Source organism: Argentina anserina, chromosome 1 (assembly GCF_933775445.1).
Source record: "Argentina anserina chromosome 1, drPotAnse1.1, whole genome shotgun sequence".
NCBI lineage: Eukaryota > Viridiplantae > Streptophyta > Magnoliopsida > Rosales > Rosaceae > Argentina > Argentina anserina.
The window spans coordinates 15,367,871-15,389,830 of NC_065872.1; the positions used below are offsets into that span (position 1 = coordinate 15,367,871).

Below are 21,960 nucleotides of genomic sequence, written 5' to 3' on the forward strand. Positions count from 1 at the left end.
TGTCTGCTTTCTAGAGACACCAACCATTCGGTTATATCTATCGTATTGAACGAGTTATGACCGTTTTAGTAAAGTAAGACAGTTCTGTCCGGGAATTTGCAAGTCAGTTAACTTCGACAGAGCACTGTGAACTGTTCCAGTCAAATTAGGTTTGAGCTTTATGTCACTAGAGATCCACGGGTGTCTACTTTCTAGAACATTTTACGGTTCACCCATACCTATTATAACGAAGAAGTTACGGCCGTCTAAGTGCGTGAAGGTCATTCCACACGGAAATCTGATTTTCATTGCAAACTCTTGTTTTGAGTTGTTATGCCATCATGTTCCCTAAGATCTAAGTTTGTCTATGTATAGCATGTATGATCTAACACCACAATTTGTTTTTTCAGTTAGCCATCATATTTTGCCACGGAGTCATTTGCCGTCACCATTAGTCATGAATTTGTGATGCCATTGCTACGATGTTTGCTCCATAACAAAATTAACTACAACAATGACAAACTGTGGCTAAAAACTAATAAGTTTGCAACGACATTTGTCTTCCATCGCAAACATATAATGACTTTGCGACGGTAGAGTTACATCGTGGCAATTGGATGTAAAATTTACCACGGTAGAGCAAAAAGGGTGGCAATTTAATGATAAGCTTATGACGGCTTTGTTATGCCGTGGCAAATATTACTTTATGATACGACCCAAACCTTGTTTACTTCTCCATAAGTTATATATTTATCATTTACTCGTATTGAGAGTCGTGTAGATCAGCTTCCCTCTTCTTTTCTGTTTGGCTATGTCTGATTTTCGGCCTCTTGTGGGGGTGAAAGACCATCTCTCGTGTTTCTTCTTTCGACTTCACTAACATTGAGAGTACGCAAATTGATGCCATTGGCTTGATATGTTAGTGTGTTTTGTCATTCGTTTTGACATGAGGGAGTTACTATGCTTTTGCTTTGCATTAGTTTTTCCGTTTTTTCGTTTCAGATTTTGGTTTGTATAATGAGTGCGTTTTTGCACCTTTATCTGCTTTCTTAGTTGTAACGTGTATGAGAGATGTCATGTCATCTCTTGTATTTGATCCTTGTGGTCGTGGAAGGGCTTATGCCAAATGAAGTTAATTCATTCCCCTAAAAGATAAGTGATTCCTGCATAATAACATAGTTCAGAAATCACTTAAACATACAATAAAGTACAACAAATAAGTAAACAAATAACAATTCCCACATGAACATACCAACACCACTCAACATCACTACCATCATCCTAAATGATACTCAACAATCATTGAGTCATTCACGAGTTGTTCAGCTTAGGCCTCCATGAATGATACTTCTTACACATAACTATTCGTGAGTTGTTCAACTCAGGCCCCACGAACTAGAAAACTAATCATGAGTTATTCAACTCAGGCCCCCACGAATAGTAAACACATACACTAGAAAACTAATCATGAGTTATTCAGCTCAGGCCCCCATGAAAAGTAGACATTGCCTATCCCCACAAGGCCTCCCCTTTGGCACAACAACAAACTACAGAACATTACACAACAACACACAACACATCATGCCACCACACCAGTGTCACAACACCACTACACAACCCATAACACTCACTCACACTAGAAAGAACATACAAGAAAACAAATAGTGAATCTTATATGAAAACGTAGTTCATGAATTCACATCACAAGAAAAAGAATAAGAAAAGTGTAATCCCTGGAATAAGTTTAGTTCAGGAGATTACATTGCACATAAAAATAATTAGTGATTCATGCGGATTAGCGTAGTTCAGGAATCACATAACAAATAGATAAGTCTAAAAATAAGAATCCTACATCACAAACATTTAACATAGTCTTTTACCATAAACCTTTTAAAACCATACAATAGAATCATGTTTTATTTACCCATGGACCGTAGTCGATCAAATCCATATATTTTCAAAACAAATATATTTTAGAATGATTTTATGGTTGGTGGATCAAAAACCAAGCTAACGGCCTCAACATCAACACTAACACTACACACTCTCATAACATGTCAAGCACCCACAAACCAGTTCATTTTCACCCCTTGGGTTGTACTATCGCAAAACACACACTCACATTTTCATTTTGCCAAAAGGCCGCCTCTTAAGGCAAATTACACAAACACATCAATATTGTCGGAATGTACATTCTATTTCCTTCCTGCCACAACACTGACAACATTATCAATAATACCGGAATGTACCTTTTCTTCTCTTCTGGTCAAATATTGAGGTATAAACTGGTTATGTATTATTCAAGTCGACTGAGTCGTGCTGTGGACTCAGTTTAGATACACTGTTATTATAAGATGATTTCAATATATTTGAGATTGTTTTAGAGTTTTCATGGATTCGAGTTCGAATTTTTATCATTTGAAATTTCGGGGCAATGACAATTCCTTTTATATTTTTGCTTCTAATTTTTCTAACATTGTATGTTTTAGCGCTTCATTTGATTTAGAATATGGGTGTACTTTAAGTTTGTGAGTCTAGTTGCATAGACTTGATTTGGAAGTCTTAGGAGATTTCTCTTATTGTCGGCCTTCGGTGGGTTGTTTCTTGTACAACTTGCTGAGCTTAATATATTATGACCAATGATTAAAAAAACTATATTTGATTCGGGTGGTTTGGAATCAGTGGTGATCTACCTTGTTCTAAAGTCTTCATGCTAATCGATCTGCAAAATCAAAGAGAAACAAAATGAGAGAATTTTAATGGCAATAGAGAGGAAGAGTGAAAGGAATTTGCCCAAATTTGAATGGCAATAAATGAAGAAGGAAACAAAAAGTTTAGCAAATTTCATTTGAAAATTTGCCGAAGTTTTTGGTGGAACTTAAACCTCCATAATTGAGGGAGTGTGAAAATAGAATTGGAATTTAAAGTGTTGTGGGGCGATTCAAATCGTTAGATCTGGGCCAATCTGATGGCTCAGACAATCCATTCGCGCTATGTCTTCCTATTGGCTGATGTGTTGTTATGTTAAATCCATATATATATATATATATATATATATATATATATTTTCGATTTTTTTTATATTTTCAGTTTTATTCAACACACATTTATCTTATCCTTTGGGATACTTGAATGAAATGAAAATTAATCTCATAATTCGTACACTATGATTCTATGATATTTGTTAAATTACTAAATTAAAGTATCATATATTTTTATAAATTACCCGTAATCACCTACGAAAAAAAATTGATTTTCTTGTCTAATTAATTATACTTACATTCCAAAATTTAATTTATACAACTATCACTTAATTAGTCTTTGATTTTGGAAGAAGAATAGTCTTTATTATTTATGAACTTCAATTTTAAAAAAAATGTACTATTTTAATCTTGAAAGATTAAAAAAGATTAGTACTCATAAAAGGAGGGATATAATAATAACTTGTAAAATAAACTGATAATTCAAAATAAGAAATATCCAAACAGTTTCTACATATATCTCCAAGTAACCACCCATATCTCTAAATAACCACCCTATACAGTTATTCAACTACACCCAGCAGGTGTGTTTGTGTCTAGTGCATGTATAGATACTTGAACAAGAACCACATATCGTTTGCTTGTTAAGTTCTCGATATTTGGATAAAAAAAAGTTCTTGATAATGGATCATATCTTAGGAACAGTCTTCTCGTTAATTAATAATTGGTGAACTGTGTTAAATCTTTCAAGTTTGATGGAAAATAATTGGAGAATAAATAGGATTGAAGGTAGAGGAAATGTCATCGAGATCTTGAGAGACCTGCTTCTAAGCTTCTTATACCACCTATACTTTGGTTGTGAGCCACTAAGCTTGGAGCACAAATGCACAATAATGAACGTTCGATGAGAAGACTGTCATGCCCCTAGGCATATCATATACCAAATTTCCTATACATTTTATTGATGATGCAGAAAAAATCTGAAGTCATTCCTGTTTAGGGGCATTGGTCATGCATCATATGAATGAACTGTGGAGTATGATCGCTCTTCATTATATCACTTAAGTACTTTCGTATAGGGCTGGGTAAAAGGTCCGAAGAAGAAAAAAAACCCGAACCGGACCGACGGGCCTGTCCGGACGGGCTGGGCTTTTTTCCGAGCTCGTGTGTTGTCATGTGATAAACGGGCCAGGCTTTGTTATGTCTGGGCCAGTCCCGGGCCTTCAAATCCTTAAACAAAAAAAGCCCGGAAACTCAAGACATTAGGTGTCATTATGTAATTGGCTTTCGTAAGTGATTCTAAACTCATAGAATAGATATAATGACACTAGAACATAACCAAATAACCCTAAACTTAACTAACTCCAATCCCATCGATCGACTTCTCAGCCCTCACTCTCAATTTCTCAGTCTCACACTCTCACTCTCATCGCCGTCGCCTCGCACTGTCGATTCGCCGTTCCATCACAGTCGCTCCTTGTCGCCTTGCACCGCTGCGCCATCGTAGCCGCTCCTCGTCGCCTTGCACCGCCGCACCATCGCAGCCTTTCCGTATCGCAGCGCCTCTCTCACGTATCGCCCATTCACGGTGCCTCGTCGTCCGCTCGCATCGCCGCGCCATCGCAGCCGCTCCTCGTCACCTCGCTTGCCGTGTCTCACTCGTCATCTCTCACTGTGTCTCTCTCTCACATTCTCTCAGACTCTGTCTCTCTGGTGCCGAGTCAGGAAGAGGATTGAAGATACTGTCTTTTGAGTTTGTGGGGAGGTTTGTCTTGAAGCTGCTTGCAGTTGCTTGGAAAATGAGGTGAAGTGATTTGACTCTCGGCATTGTGCTTTTAACTTGTTGTAGTGAGTTGGTTAGTTTGAAATTTTTGTGGATTAGATTACAGGTGAGGACTTTGCAACTAGAAGCTCACCCAGCTTTGGATAAGCTAATGTTGAAGATCAGTACACTTAATTTGGAACGTGTGCATCAGGTTAAAGCTCGTCTATGCTTCCTTTGAAGTAGGCATGTGTACTCATTTAGCTTATAGTTGCTTAACTGTTTTACATTGGCTTTATTTTGAATGTAGCTTTATTTGAATGCATGCACCAATTAGTACATGTTTATGCATGAATGTCAGTACTGACTACTGAGAGAAGTAGCTTTCACTGCCTCACTGGCAATGTACCAATGCACTTACCAATTTTCATGAGAGAAAAAAACAAGTAGTTTAGGATGCTGCCAGATGATGTTTAGATTAGAGTGCTACAACTAATGAATAATTATTTAATTTGTTTAAGATTAAATAGCCTGACTATTGTAAAACGATTAACTAATGAGTGCATGAGTGGAGTGACATGGTTTTCTTGTTGGTAATCAATGCAAGTAGACCTGTAAGGCTGTAACTAAAATAATTGGTTAGGTCAAAAATAAAAGGGTATAATATAAGAGTGGAAAGTTGAAGAAGTTTCTCATTTGCAATATGTGCCTAAATAGCTAGGCTACTCCGTGTGATGTAATAATTATTTATCTCATTGTCTATATTTGAAATGAGTGTTTATGCCCATGAATTGTTGAATGGTAGCTATAGCGAAGAAAATGCTTATATGAAATCAGTGTTTATATGATAGCATGTTGTTGACTTGTTCATGTATATTGTGATGTTGCTGCAGTGCTTGTGCTATTGTGATGTTGTTTTGATTCATTATTGTTTGTTATTTGTAGTGTTATAAACTTAAAACAGTAGTCAAAACAGTAGTGATGTTGTTAGAACAATAGTGATGTTACTTGATCTGAGTAAACCTTACACTTTATTTGTGTTACAGATTGATGTTGACGTCCTCTTCATCATATGGCTGCCAATCATTCAGTTCTGATTATGGGTTTTAGAATCAGATGATGAAATTGAAGAAGTACCAGTTGAGACTGATAATGACTTAATTGTAGCAAAGGCTGAGAACAAGCAAGAAGAACCAGCAGTTCCAGTGGAGGTTGTAGAAGAAATACCAGCAGCAACTGTGGCTTCGCAAGGTGTGTCGAGAAAAAGAAAAAGAGCTTCTCCATCAATTGCACCTAAAGTTTCTAAACAAATGTCAGCAGTGTGGTAGCACTTCACCCAGTATCAGAGAGATCTTTTCACTCACATTGATATGAAGAAAGTGCACGTGGGGCATGAGAAGCGTGTATTATGCATTTATTGTGGTGCTGACCTCAAAGGTGATTCCTCTTTTAATGGTACAAGTCATTGCGTAGACATATTCAAAAAGTATGCAAGAATTATAATGGTAGGGAAAGCATAGATGACGGTCAAGCCGTAATTACTGGTGATGGTGAAGTTGAAGAAGGAATGCAACTCCAAAAGATGTGGACCCAGGACAATTGTATAAAGGCTGCTTGTGAGATGATAGTGATTGATGAGTTGCCATTTAGTCATGTTGAGAGGGAAGGCTTTAAGCATTTTTGAAGGGTGGCTGTCCCGCAATTCCAACCAGTGTCTAGGAGAACAATAGTAAGGTGCTTTTGGAAGTTGTATGATGAGAAGAAACATGAGCTTAGAAAGGTGTTAAGCAATCACAAGGTGTGCTTAACGACAGATACTTGGACATCAGTTCAGAACATCAACTATATAGTGTTGACGGCTCACTTTATAGATGCTGGTTGGACTTTGCACAAGAGGATTATCAACTTTTGTGTGATCCCCAATCACAAAGGGAACACAATAGGAAAAATTTTAGAGTCTTGTTTGCTGCGTTGGAGGATAGATAAGGTGTTAACTATCTCGGTTGATAATGCAAGTGCAAATAAGGTGGCGATAGAGTACATTCAAGGAAAAATGGCTGTATGGAAAGAACCCCCGGTTTTTTAAGGAAGGTACCTTCATGTGAGGTGTATGGCTCACATATTGAACATCATAATGAATGCTGGTTTGTCTTTGATGAATAAAAGTTGTGCGGAAATTAGAAATGCGGTCAAATATATTAGAATTAGTTCTAATAGATTAGACGTGTTCAAGGAGTGCATGAAGAAGGAGAAGGCTGAAGGGAACATAGACACAGACAAAATACCGTCATTTGATCTTCCAACAAGATAGAATTCTACCTTTTTAATGCTAGACATAGCTTTAGATGTGAGATCAGCTTTTGAAAAGATGGCTGCGGAGGAAATGAACAAGTATAGAAGCTATTTTGATGAAGGAGAGGAGCTTGATGAGGAAGAAGAACACCAAGAGTATGTTAAACCAAGAAAAAGAGTTGGACCACCACAAGATGAGGATTGGGAGAATGCTGAAATTTTTGTGATGATCTTGAGGGTATTTTATAATGTCACTATGAGGAGTAGTATGACTAGACACCCTACCGCCCATAAAGCATTTCATGACATTGTATCAATAGAAGGGGAAATTAAAGCACTTTATAAGCCTTCGGCCGGAACTCCAAGTGAGGTGAAAACGTTGATGTCAAAGATGTACGAAAAGATGCTTGCAAAATTCAGAACATATTATGGGGAGATTGAAGACATGAATAAGTTGTTGTTGGTTGTATTGGTCTTGGATCCTCACTTCAAGCTGAAGAACATAACTCATACTTGCATAAGAGTGCTCCATTATTCACCGGAGAAAGCAAAAGCGAAGACCAACTCTGTTAAGGAGCTCTTGGTATCCTTAACTGACATTTATAGGACTTCAACCAATGCATCAAACAATGCCAATGCATCTAAGAAGAGCAGTAATGCAGCAAGTGACGTTTCTGGTAGTACAAAAGAATCAGCCTCATCTTCCAAGTCAAAGAGGTCCAAGGCTGTGAAGATGTCCGGGAAAATGACTGACTTGTTGGAAGGTAACAACTTCTGGTTTTTGTTGAATTCTTACTGCTGTTTTTCAATATTAATGTGTGATGTATTTTATTTTATTTTATTTTATTTGGTTGTAGGGTGGCAAGAACACCTAGTTGAGTCCAATGAAGTTGTTGTTGAGAGTGAAGTTGATAGGTACCTACTTGATCCAATCGAGGCTACTCCAAAACAAGAAGCAGCTACATGGTACCTACTAAGTTGGTGGAAGATAAACGGCTGTAAGTATCCAAACCTTGATCTTGTGGCAAAGGATGTACTTGCTATTCAAGTCAGTACTGTTGCATCCGAGTCTGCCTTCTCTACAGGAGGTAGAGTGATTGATCCTTTTAGGATTTCTTTAACTCCTAAAACGGTAGAAGCATTGCTTTGCTTGCAAAATTGGATAAAGAAAAATGATCAATCTGAAATTGAATATTATCCAAGCCAAGAAGAGTTGGAATTTTATGAAAGGGGGAAAGAGGTATGTTTGCTAGTTAAAGTATGGTACCTTACATGTTTTATTTTGCTTACTTGTATTGTTTGAATTTTATTAATATTATGACTTTGACTTGTTCCATTATATTTAACTTTGTTGTAGTTGCGGCAAAGCGAAGAGCAAAGGAAAAGAATGCAAAAGGAAAGGGAAAGGCACAGGCTGTTTTAGAATCAGAAAGTGAAGATGAGGATCATGAAGTTGTGGCAAGACTGGCGACAGCTAGAGCTTCACAGCCCAAGAAAGCAGCAAAGGTTGCTAAAAAAAATGATGCAGCTGGCCTTCATCAGCAGCAGTTGTAGCATCATCAAAGAAAACTACCCCAGCTGCTGCTGGTGTTCAAGCCAAGTCCCAAGCCAAGCCCCAGCCTTTAAAACTTAAATAAATGGTTCTAGCATCGAAGAAATCAAAAGGTATAATTTCTTTAATTCAACGCTCCTTAAAGTGGATGATGTTGGTTATAAACTTTTAAATTTGTTAAGTTGCAGCTATGCTTTTCTAGGAACTTTGTTAAATTATGCATGATCATAGTAGTGTCATGACTCATGATAGAAGTAGGTTGCTGAGTTTTTGGAGTCATGATAGAAGTAGGTTGTTGAGTTTCTGGAGTCATGATAGAAGTAGGTTACTGGATTTACGAAATAATCATCCAATAAGTTGTGATAGAGCTTGTTTACATTTGTTGTGAAATAATGCTCCTGTTTCTTGTGATATAGCTTTTCTTTATATTTGTTGATGTTATTGGGTAAAACTATGTTGGGTTTGTAGATTTTTTGATGGGAACATGCTAGATTGACATGCCATTGTGTCATTGTGTGTGCTACTGGTCTAGAACTTAAAAGGGTGAAGTTCCTCCTGTTTTGAGTGTTAGTTCCAAGTATTTCTCATGGTCTTCATGGATTACCTACAAATCAGCAATTGAGATACACTTTGTCTTACAAGTTCGAGGTAAATGATGACGTGCATTGGACTGATTGGAGAATGGCAAGTTAATTTTGTCAAGTTGAAGTCAAGGTGTGCATTGAAGATTTGGAGGATCTGCCCATAGATGAATTGGTTATGCATGCCTAGATTTTCTGGTTTTCTTTCAAAGTTTCAAGTTTCAATTGAACTATTGAAGAGTTTGAGCTTTTATTTACTTTGGTAATGTGAAGTTTGGTTAATTTGGTTATTTATGACTGTGTATTTGTAATGGACTTATGGACAAACTGAACACTATATTTGGCACTTCCAATATCTGCTTTTTTGTTACAGAGACATAGATTGTTGTCATTTTGGCTATTTTTGCTGCATTTGGCATCATTTTGGCTAATAACCTATATGGCTATATTTGCTTTCACAAGTTTCAGTACCAACCAGTTAAAAACAGAGTTAGGCCCGGAAGATCGGGCGGACTCGGCCCTGATGATACCGGTCCGGATTTTACCCGGGCCCTGATTTTTTAAGAACAAAGCCCGGTCTGTCATACTACAACCGGGCCGGACCCGGGCTCTGAAAGCAATAGCACGGGCTGAACCCGCGCCCAGCCCTACTTTCGTAAGTTGGATCGGACTATGCAATTATGCAATCATCATAATAAATATTCTTTGATGTATTGAACTATCAATTAACAAGCATATATTTAAAGCAGGTGGCCGAAAATATCTCACTGTGATGATCGAGCCACCGCAGAAAAGTCTTCAGCGATCTCGCTCGCTTCTAGAAAACTCTTACCCCCATAGATAGATATCCTTCGAACGTTGTAGCCACGAAGGTTTACGACAACTTTGGGAAAAGTCAACTATGACCACCACGCACGGTTGCTTGAATTGAGTTTTTTTAATTAGGGCTATCTGGTGTGCAACAATATATGACATAGATACATTTGTGTGTGGTGATGGAAGAGTGTCATAACATGCACATATGGTGTGGGGTGTGGGGTGTGGTATGCACGCATGATAAAAAATTTCCTTTAATTATGGATAACATGATTACCAGCCTGGCTGGCCGGCTAGTTTTCCGATACGTTAGGAGTTGCGACTTGTCAAAAACCAACTCACCCACGTACATGACGACCATATGCATGAATAGAAGGCCTTATAGTATAAGCAAGTAACATTTCTATATCATTAGTTTCATGCATTGACTTCATTCTGTAAGTAACTAGCTACTAGATTGCAATTAATGCTGTTATTTCTCTCTCTGTCTCTCTATCTCCCTATATATATATATATAGTAGAAGGAGAGCAATACACACACGTACATCTCACAAGGCATATGGCAGATATATGTAGTACGTGATTGATCTGTCTCCTATAGCATATAGCAGATATATATATATATATATATATATATATATATAGTGATTGATCCAGCCTCGTATAGCTAGTTGTACACTTGTAAATCAACATCTATGACGATCCCCACCACCCCAGTAACCGTGATTACCAAAATCCCTGTCATAGATTTCTCAAATGAGGATTGCTTGAAGCCGGGGACAAGTTCTTGGCTCTCTGTTCGCAAGGAGGTTTGCTATGCACTTGAAGAGCTTGGCTGTTTCTCTGCAATACTACCTGAAACTTTAGCTTCTTCTGGGCTTCGCAACACCATGTTTGGTGCTGCAAACGAGTTGTTCGATTCTCCTATAGAAATTAAAACACAAACCAATAGCGAAAGCAGGAAAGGCTTATTTGGCTATTTCAAGGGGAATTCTGCCCATGAAAACTTGGGAATTTGGAACCCTTCAAACCCAGAAGAAACCAGCAAGTTCACGAAGCTCTTTTGGCCTAATGGGAACGACCAATTTCGGTATATAACGTACTAAATAGCATACCATACTTGCTAGCTTTCATACATATGTATTTTGTCAGCTTAACTAATATAGTTATATACATTAACTGTTATTCGGATCGGACATGCAATTTAAGCTTTTATGATCCAATGATATTCTAGCAATATATATCTTCAGACCATATAATATACATTAATTGTTGGCAAATATGTTAGTTTTTTTGATTTAGGTGCATATATGCACCGAAAAAGCTAACATATTGATTCCTTCAAAAAACAAAAAAAGCTAACATATTGATTCTTGTTGTGGCCATATTGGCAGTGATGGGGTGGCTCTTTATACAAAATTGATGGAAGATTTAGATCAAGCTGTGACAAGGATGGTGTTCGAAAACTATGGTGTAGATCAGTACCATGAAGACCACATTCGATCAAGTCTATATGCTTTGCGATATAATAAGTACTTAGATCCCAAGAAAGCTAGAGAAGATGTGGGTTTGCGTAGTCATACAGATAAGAACTTTACCAGCATACTCCATCAAAATGTCAATGGTCTTGAAGTGAATACCAAGGAGGGGGAGTGGATAGGTTATGATCCTCATCCTTTGTCATCATCCTTCCTGTTTATAGCAAGTGATGTATTTCAGGTACGCAGGCATTCAATACGTACCCCTTAATTATGAAACTTAACATCATGTTTTCACGTACATATGGTATGTAAAAACTCAGGTTCAGTACATTATGCGTTCGACAACTTATTGGTTGAGATCTGAACGTTAATGTAGACCTTAAATTTGCATCCAAATAACAATCTACAAGGTCATATATGTCGAGCTATAAGTTGTAGATTGATTACATCAACTGTGGAGACTAGCTTAATCAACTATAGAGTCTTGGTAGTAATTACTAATTACTTGGTGCCTCAATTAGGCTTGGAGCAACGATAGAATCAGGGCATGTAGACATAGAGTCACCCTCAGTCACATAAAAGAGGATGGGGTAAGATACTCGTTGGGGCTCTTTTCACTCAAACAAGGGATCACCCACATTCCCAAGGAGCTTGTGGACGATGAACATCCCTTGAGATACAAGCCATTTGATCAAATTGAGTACATTCAAGCACAAGCTGCAGGAGTTGAGTGCACCCTTAAGGAATTTTCTGGAATTTGATTTCTTATATTTCTGGTTTCTTCGATCTTTTTCAAAATAAAGTTATTAATTACATCTGTACCATCTCTGTAGTACGTGTAATCAATCTGGGTAAGAATGTTAGCAGTTTGAAGCAATAATAATCTTCATCTTCATAAATTTATTTAAGTTTACAGCACTATGTAATGTACGTATTTGCTCTCTATCAAATGTGTCTATTCATTCTATCGTATTTGGTTCAGGTTGGAGATGACTCAGATGAGCATCAGTTTACAGTTCCGTTGTATGTTGTTTTCAATTTACAGATCCATCACAATTTACAGCTCTATCAGGTTTTAATGCTCTTCTTAATGCTTATTTTAGATCCAAATTTGTCATCTCCACAAGACTAGTCAAGTTTGCAAAAGTTTTGCCATGTCAAGGCAGCTTGCATTTGGGGGTGCTGTCAGTAATTCAGTATTTTGCCTACGTTTAAACTATTGAATCTGTGTTTTCGATTGGAGTTTGTTTTCTTCTCCTTAGAATAATTGGTAGTTTGTGTGACAATGCGTTGGAGAAACTTGCATGCAATCCCATGCATTGTTGATCATCGATCTCCTTCTAAACTTGTTGGGATTGCCTTCGTGGTTTATGAGAAGATGAATCAGTGAACATCGATCTACGCTTTTAATCGTAACTTCTTATTTCCTTTTGTCCGACGTCAAATTACAAAATGGCATGTTTCAGATTCTTGCACGCACACCACAAGTTATAAATAGCCAATCAAGAAAGGCATAATAGCCAATTTGTTACTCTAGGATTCACCTTAGTGTCAGTTTGTTACTCTAGTTTTTATTTGTGTCAATTTGCTACCCAAAGTCTTCATAATTAACCAATTTTCTAACCAAAGTATTACCGGCCCGAGGGTAAAAGATCGAAGACGCTGTCGGAATCTTAAAGTTCATCGTACTTATATCACACAAGATGTCACGACCTCGAAATTTCGAGTATAAAATTCGAATTCGAAGCCATGAAAATCTCTAAAACAATCTCAATAAATCGAAATCACTTTAACGTCACAGTGGATCATTACTGAGTTCATGGTACACTCAGTCAAATTGATTATTACAAACCAAATTTATAATTCAAGCATTATATCAAATGGAAATGTAAAAATCATCTCAATCCTCACCATAAGATAGAATAAATCAATTTCAAGTCTTCAGAGTTGTCCGTCGATTCCGCTAATCCACACCTGCAGAACTATCCCCTACACCATCGAATAGGTGCACCGGAAATGTAAACACAAACCCGGTAAGCTTTGCAGTTCGTATGAGTAAACAACAATATAACTCACATATAAAAACATAAGAAAATACATAAAGCATTAATCATAAATGCACTCATGAGTTATTTGACGGCCCCTTTGGTTGTAAAATGATATTTGAAAATATATTTGCTCATGAGAAATCGGGCAACCCCTCTGTTTACCCAAATACATTTATAATACGGGTACTCATGAGCGCTGATACACCTCTGTTACCCCTCATGTTAGTACGCCGCCCGACATTGGGTAACCACTTGCTACCCAATATCCAAAATATGGGTACTCATAAGCGTTGGTACGCCTCTGTTACCCCTCATGTTAGTACCCCGACAGACAAACTAGAGCTCTAACTGTATCGTAACTGTCGCCCGGCCAAGGCTAGGTTCCGACATGCCAACACGTCCGAAGACAGGTCCACAGACCACAAAAACGTTTTAACATAACTCAAGTTAAAACAACGTACAAACAATCATCACATGTTATTGTACAAATCCAAGAGACATGCTCAAATAAGTAAATATCAACGCTATAATGAACTCATTTGTAAATGGAATTTATGACAATATATATTATAGCAAACCATATATATGTACCTATTTTACCAATTATACACATACACAATCCACTATATCATATACATATCATAGTTCGTTCTTTTTAATTAAGCGTAATTGTGAATCTCCGCAAGGGTAGATTTGTCACTGTGAGATTTTACTCACATTATATTCCTGAGCGTAATTTCCGCAATTCTGCAATCGAATCCTTTACTTGTTGTGTCGATCACCTAGAATAGATAAGAAGTGAATTTAGAAGCGTTACGTAAAACCTTAAATGTCGAAACAATAATAATGTTTTACTGTTCAGCAATTTCTGGTTTTTACGAAATTAATGTTCACGTAATTATTATTCATGTATTAATGTACAAATACATATTTAATTACGTATTCTTGTACGAGTACATACTATTTACGTATTTTTGTATGAGTACATAATATGTACGTATTCTTGTACATCGATGTACTATTTCATCGTAAATATTGTTTTCAGTAAATAATAATTACCGATTTACCCTTCAGAAATTAGTTTTACAATTACTGTACGTAAAATAATTTTACATTCATCATACGCAAAATAATTTTATATTTACTATATGTAAATTACTTTTTTACATTCACCGTACGTAAAAATATTTTATAAAAATACTATTTAAATTTACTGTTCACGCGCTGTCGCCGGAGGCGGCACGTGGGGTTCACGCGCCACTTCCGGCGACAGCGCGTGGCGCTCACGTGCTGCCCACAGTGGCAGCGCGTGGGGCCCACGCGCCACTTGTAAAACCGACGCGTAGCTTGCCACCAATGCCCAAAACTCATCCCTTTTTCTCCCCTCTTCCCCTCCACGGCCCAAGGCCACCTCCTGCCCCATTCACGCACCCTCACGCGCTGCCTAAGGCGGCGGTGCGACTCTCTCCTCCTCCTCCTCTTCTGATTCACACAAATCCTCCACAAAATCTTCTCAAACAACACACAATCACTCTTATCAATCAACCAAATGCATTACCATACCTATTTGAAGCCCTAGGACGGCCGGGAATCGACGGAGGAGCTTGAGGTGCCGGCGCGGTCGATTTCGCGAGGGTGAGACCGGCGGCGCGAATTCCGCTCCAATCTTGCTTGCAGATGGCTTCGGTGGTGAGGATCGGCGAGGGTGGTGTGGTCTCCGTGCCTTGGTTTCACCAGCGACGTGCTTGGACGGCAGAGGAAGTCAAAGAGCTTCGGGATGTCGCGCGGGAGCTCACGACAGCAAGGGGAGGCGTGTCGAATTCGGGATTTGATGCGGAGAGCCGTGCGAAGCTCTTGAGGCCGGCGGTGAGAGCCACTGCGGCCCAGGGGTGGAGATTGCCGGCAATGAGTTTCTGAGGGCGAGAGAGATCGGGGAGAGAAAAAGAGAGAAGAGAGAGAAAGGGGAGGCGGGTGAGAGGGGTTTTCGGAAATGGAAACCCTAATCTCTAAAATTCCCTTTTTATACCCACTTCCAAAATTAGAAACTAACTTCCGTCGTTAATAACTTTCACATACGACGTCCGATTAGAACGCATGACGTGTCTACAAAATCGTATCGACAAGCTCTACAACTTTCGTGAAGGAAGTTTTCGGAAACGACCTTCGGAGTAAAATTCGACTCCCGCGTCGCAGAAACGTGACGTTTTTCCAATTTAGATTTCCGACGACGGTTTTGTTTTCGATTTCGACAACGTCGTGAAGCTAACAAACACGTTTTATTAAATTAATGAAGTTATTAATTTCTACGAACTCACATAATTAATCCCGAAAAATCGGGTCATTACACAAGAAGTCGCGGTTGATGGTAAATGTCTCCTTTTGCTAATGAAATGCGATTATGCAAACTTTCTTGCATTTCACGGATAAGCATATATGCTGGGTAACCCATTGGGGATATAGCAATCGATACTAAGCTATAGGGTAGCAATCTTCTTCATATATTCAACAGCTATAGTAATATAACTAGCTAGTCGCTCACTTGTTGAAACGTATCTGTGTGACGTGAATGGTCGTTTAGCTAGTACTGATATAATGAGAATCTGTGTTGAAACATATATCCAGCTGCTTGCTTATGTAGAAAGGAGAACAATTGCATATACTTAATTTATTCACTAGACAACTATATATGTGGAGAGCCCGCATTAAGCATTAAGCCTTAGCAAGGTGGCATATCTGGTGGTGGAGGTAAAATATGTGATTCAGGTCCGTTTCCATTTTTCACTATGAATGTCATATCCATTCCCCATGACATATGCCTATCCAAATGGCAATGCATAAACCAAACTCCAGGATTGTCAGCCTTGAATCTGATGGTAGCCCACCCATTTACCGGGACAGCAATGGTGTTCTGAAGTGGAGGATCAACAAGATTGTATTTCAGAGGGTCCTTATCCTTGTCAAAGTTCCCAAGCCCTATTCCAACTACATAGAAACTGAAACCATGAAGATGCATTGGATGGTCATCCCCTGCAACCAAATTAGTCCCCTGAAAAACAACCTCCACCGTCGCGTTGTACTCCAGTACCTTCACCTCAGTTCCTCGTTTCGGGGTCTGAAGGTATAGTGGCAAGTCCTGTGCCGTAAAATTAAACAGTAAAGGCGGGGAATTTGGAAATCGATTTCCAAATTCCCCGTTGATATGGTAATAGTAAGCTTGTAGTATGTCAATGCTAGGGTTTACAAAGCTAATGTTGTTCACACTAGCGGCCAGACGCGTCCCATTAGGCCCGGCGCATGAATTATTAGGGCACGCAAATGTATTGACGGAGACTGTAAAAAACAAGTGAGTTGTAATTTTTTGTGGAACATCAATGGGGTGGTTTGTATCAGCCAAGCTTCTTAGACTACCACTGAAATGAACTGATGCATTAGTGTCATTGTGGGCAGGAAGATTAGGAAGCAAAGGGGTTGAAGAAGGGTTTGCTTTCATTCCCCGATTCGTGTATTGTAGTATGGCTGTGGTGGTGGTGTTGTCATAAGGAACAGTGCCACCAACATAGGCTGTTGCGGCCATGTAGTACTGGTTTGGCCTCTGATTAGCATGGAGCAAAAGATCAATTGTTTGGCCAGGAGAGATGGTGACATAATCGGTAGTGAAAGGTTTGGTGTAGCTAGCATCTGTCCCTACAACTGTGACTTTGTGATTAGCAATGGCGAAAAACAGAATCTCTTGCACAGCGGAGTTGATTAGTCTCAGTAGGTAGGTTTTGCCATATTCGACCATCACCTCAAACGTCTCTGCAAATCAGGCACATAATGACGACTTTAGTGCTTAATTATTAGGTGAAGAAATCTCATGAGTGCTGCAATAATTAACATACTGATGTTGATACATTGGTTTCGGTATAGAGCTTAAACACTTAATTTGGTAGCATATTTTAGCATTATGCATCTGTTTAAGAATAAACCAAAGACAAAATCTCGCCCAAGTATTAATCTGAGTTGGCCGGAGAGCTAACCTGGTTTAGAGCATGGATAAAGATGACCAGGCTGACCATTGATGAGGAAAGCGTCGGAGGTATTAGGGTCCCCTCCGGTTAGAATAGTTCGAGTATAAAGCTCTCCTATATCTTCCTTCCACCACTCTCCTGCAATTTTCAACGTACAATTCAAGTTCTTCACAAAAATAGTCATGCAAGTGATTAGAATGAATAGATAGTTAAATTGATTGTTAGCTAATTACGTACCTAATATGATTGGAATTTCTGCATGAGGCTCGGGAAAAGGGTAATTGCTCTTTTTGCTGGGATATATGATGATGGCACCGTGAACAGTGGCTCGATCCCACTCACTGTGAGCATGCCACCAGAGGGTGCCCTCCTCCTTGGAGAAAATGATCTTTTGGGTGAACTTAGCTCCCGGTTGAATTGGACACTGCGTGATGTACTCCGGTCCGTCCGACCATGGATTCCTTGGTTGAGCAACACCATGCCTGCGCATGATTGAGTAGCCTGTTATATATGGTTTGTAAACTTCAGGATATTTGATCGAAAATCTGAAACTATATATTAAGTGACAACGCACCAGTGGAGAGTAATGTTACGACTCCCTCTGTTGATGACATCGACGTTGATAGTGTGTCCTTTGTGAACATACAAAGTCGGCCCCGGAAACTGGCCATTTACAGTCAAGATGTTCTTTGTGCTGCAGAGTCTTTTGTAGGGAGTGTCTTCCACCTACGTACATTTAACACGTAAAAATCGATCATAATATGAAACATATATACACAACGCATGCAGGAGCAGATAATTGACATGTACCACAAAAGTATAACGAGCTGGCCAAGCTTGGCAATGGAGGAAGATGCCATCAACAGCCAATAATAGCCCCAACAGATGAAGATGCAAGCTCATTCTGGAAACCTTCATCTTGGACATAACACGCACTAATCAACTACTTCAAATGATCGATGTATACATGTGTATATATAAGAACAACTGTAGTAGTCAGATCAAAGAAAAAGATCTTGTAGTTGTCATGGTTAAAAACTTAAAATAAGAACAACTGATCGAGCCGGTGTATATATAGACAGAATTAACTGGTGATGATAAAATGCTTGGAATTAAAATGCGCATTGGTTAGTGCGCGTGCAGATGGCTATCATATTTTCATTATTATTAAATTGAAGACTTTGTAAAAGTGAACTTAATATGACGACTGACAATATATACCTACTTATGGAATCAGAGTTCCACTATGAAAAGTTGAAAACTGGTAAATAAGCTAGAACTTAGTGAGAACTTATGAATCAAATGTCAATGGTTGATTGATTGAGAGGTTCCACATGTAGTGGAAATATTGTGTGTGTGTGTATATAGCTCTCTGCATCTGCTAATTAATAGTACGTTACCCTCAAGCTGCTTAGCTAGCTTCCTATAATACCCACTTATATACATCTCCCACAAAAAGGCCATAAGTTAAATTTCTTCTTCCCATTAGGCTTTGAAAACGAGTATGGCATGGGCGGTTAATAGATAGTCGACATACAACTTTTTCCATTCAAGTCATACAAAGTTTTATTTGCCAACACTTATTATTCCATATCCATGTTATAATCTGGTCAAATATGATTAGTTTTCACTTTTGTAGAAGGATGAATGAGAAAGGCTAATCAAAATAGATTTCCACATTCGAAAAGTAATCACCTAGCTATCCAGCTAGAGTCTGAAAGATTATGATTGATCAAGATGTATAACTAATGTTCTTGGCAGTCGATCAGTGAGTAGTAAGTAGTGAACTGAGGGCCGTTTACCTAATCCAATATCATCCGAGATAAATTCAATAGCTAAGCATGCATGTTCATTTTCTTTCACTAGTGGAAAACAACGCTTAAGAGACGGACACATTTCGTCTCTTAAGAATCCCAATCCGTCTCATAAGCACTTCAGAGGGGAACAGTTCGTCGCTTAAGCTTCGTCGCGTAGGCCTTGTCGCATAGGTGCTAGCAAGGCGACACAAGAAGTTCGTCGCTTAAGTGAAGATCTTATGCGGTGAAAGGTTAGTTTCGTCGTAACCGCTTATGCGACGAATGTAGTACCGTAAACGACGAAACGTCCGTCTCCTTTTTACTTAAGAGGCAAGTATGCTTTCGTCACTTAAGTGGTTAGTGAGTTAGGGCGGCAGAACCCATTGTTCTTAAACGGCTGTTGTTTCGTCGTTTTGTACTTAAACGTCAACTAAATTTCGTCGCTTAAGTGGACTATGATCTTAGACGGCGAAATTGTTATATACTTAAGAGGCGCCATGTTTCATCTGAGTATGCTGACGAATCCATTTGTCGATTAGTTCTATATAATACTCATATTAATTATTTTAATTACACTTTAGTATATATATAATTATTTATTTATATTCTTAATAATTAGACTAATGGACATATTTTGGAAAAAATACCAACTTAATATGAAATAAGCAACATTGTTCACACAAGTACCAGCAAAAAAAAACCATGGAATTGACATCAATTTGTCCATGCAAAAACAAACTTCTACAAACCTAAATGAGCCTAGCTTGAGATGTTCGTGTCCATGTTGACATTTCCTCCAGAATGTGCACTAGAATATTGAGACATAAGAAACTCAAGTTGAGTCCTCATTCTCTGAACCTCTTCATCAAGCTCTATAGTCTTTGCCTCAGCACTTTCAGCCCTTCCCTCAGCCCTTTCAGCCCTTCCCTCAGCCTTTTCAGCCCTCTCAGTGACCTCACGTAGTCTCTCCTCCATATTCGGTCGAGAACGTGAAGTGGAAGAGGTGGAAGATTGGCTCTTATCTTTGATGCTTGCATGTCCAAGACCACGCAGCTCCCCCCCTTTTCTTGTTCCAAGTCCAAATTCAAGCAGTCCATACTGAGCCTCTAGACCAAAAGGTGGGATCTGGTCATTAGGGGTGTCAGGATTTTTACTTATAAAATCATTCTTCAATCTTGCGGCTTCATCCCTCATCTTCTTCTGTAAGTGTAAGACGACAAGCATTCAACATTGTTTACAATTGTGTTTTACATCAGTCTAAACATTCAATAAACAATAAACAATGTAGGGCATGCACTAAATAGTTGTTAAGAAAACATGTCATTTACTAACAAAAAATATTTGTAAGTCTTCAACCATACCAACAATAGCAGCATCTAAAATTAGTTTAGGAACAACATAGTTGTTATAATAGTCAGCAACCCTTAATAGTCAGCAACCCTTAAGCAGTAAGTGTGGTATATATATACATATGTATAACATACAATTAGTATAAAAACTCAATTTTCATATAATTTAAATCACTTACCCCATTTGCAGCAGCTTCCTCCTCCTTGGAGGCAGCATAAGACTCCTCATAACCTGAAATGACAAAAAGTTCATCACCTTTATCTCTAAATGCAGCCATCCTGTAGACGATCGGTTTCCGCCCTGCATGATGTTCCATTTTCCTCTTTTTACGGTTGTTCGTGTTAGCGACTGAGCGTCTCTATTATACAAAACCATCAACATTAATCACAAACATAAATAAGAAGATAAGACTATGACTTATACAACTTTGTTATGATATATACGGCTGATGCTTAATTACATTGACTTAATCTGTTCTATTTTAATTCATAGAGGCAAACCACTTATACGTTTACAGTTTACCTTAAAAATTGGTGACTCAAAGTGTTGACAAAGCCACACCCACTCATCTTGCCTGTGACAAAGCTCCAAAGGGAGCTCTTTACTCCCATAAGTCTTATAGTGGGCAGCAAAGTCCCCCTTCCAGTCTGCAAATATTTTTCTCGCCTTTTTTTGGATCCACGCCCACATGTCGTCATTCTCATAATCAATAACAAAGAACAACTGTAACATAATCACAACAACAATCATTATACCAATTAGTTTTAATAATTTACAAATAAACTATAAGAAAATAGGACTTCTACAACTTACCGAAAGACAATCTGTCACCTTTGTCTTCTCATCCAGATGACATTCTTCCCAATTTGTTGTCTTCATTGCAACTTTTCCCCGTATGCAGCTGCCAATACAACTGACCAAGAGGCTGTTACAATCCTGTGAGTCAGGTCCCATGATGAGTTCCTTCTCATAGACCACCTGGATCTTCCCTGATGCTCTAATAATATCTCCAAGTTTTTTGTTGTTCACCAACCCCCGTTTGCGTTTTGGGGGAGGGTCTTCAGTCCCTCTTTTTGAGAGCCGAATACTAATCAAAGGAGGGTCATCCTCAGATCGTTCTACTGGTATCTCACCAAATAGGTCATCCTCATCTGAGAGTGGGGGAGCCGTTGCAGCAATTGTTCCCATTGTGGTAGTCACAGTGGGCTGCGATGATTCAGTTGGAGCACCATTGTGTTGTCGTACAACCGCTTCTCTAAAGAGGCCTTCAGCGTCTTTGCAAGCCTTTCTCTTCCTCCCACCAGGCATGTTG

At 38.7% G+C, this 21,960-nt stretch overlaps 2 protein-coding genes across 2 annotated transcripts; one reads left to right on the forward strand and one right to left on the reverse strand.

Annotated features, from left to right (window-relative positions):
• Window positions 1-10,658: 10,658 nt before the first annotated feature.
• LOC126802702 (probable 2-oxoglutarate-dependent dioxygenase AOP1) lies at window positions 10,659-12,205 on the forward strand. Its single transcript, XM_050530374.1, has 3 exons — window positions 10,659-11,053; window positions 11,358-11,682; window positions 11,966-12,205. Exons 1-3 carry the CDS (start codon window positions 10,659-10,661, stop codon window positions 12,203-12,205), a joined length of 960 nt encoding a protein of 319 aa, XP_050386331.1.
• A 3,994-nt stretch (window positions 12,206-16,199) lies between these two features.
• Window positions 16,200-18,432, reverse strand: LOC126791662 (laccase-15-like). The gene is made up of 5 exons (XM_050518140.1): window positions 18,313-18,432; window positions 18,077-18,228; window positions 17,740-17,984; window positions 17,512-17,640; window positions 16,200-17,290 (listed from the first exon to the last, which is right to left on the reverse strand). The coding sequence occupies exons 1-5, from the start codon at window positions 18,427-18,429 to the stop codon at window positions 16,209-16,211; spliced, it is 1,725 nt and encodes a 574-aa protein (XP_050374097.1). The 5' UTR covers window positions 18,430-18,432; the 3' UTR covers window positions 16,200-16,208.
• Between the last annotated feature and the right edge of the window lie 3,528 nt (window positions 18,433-21,960).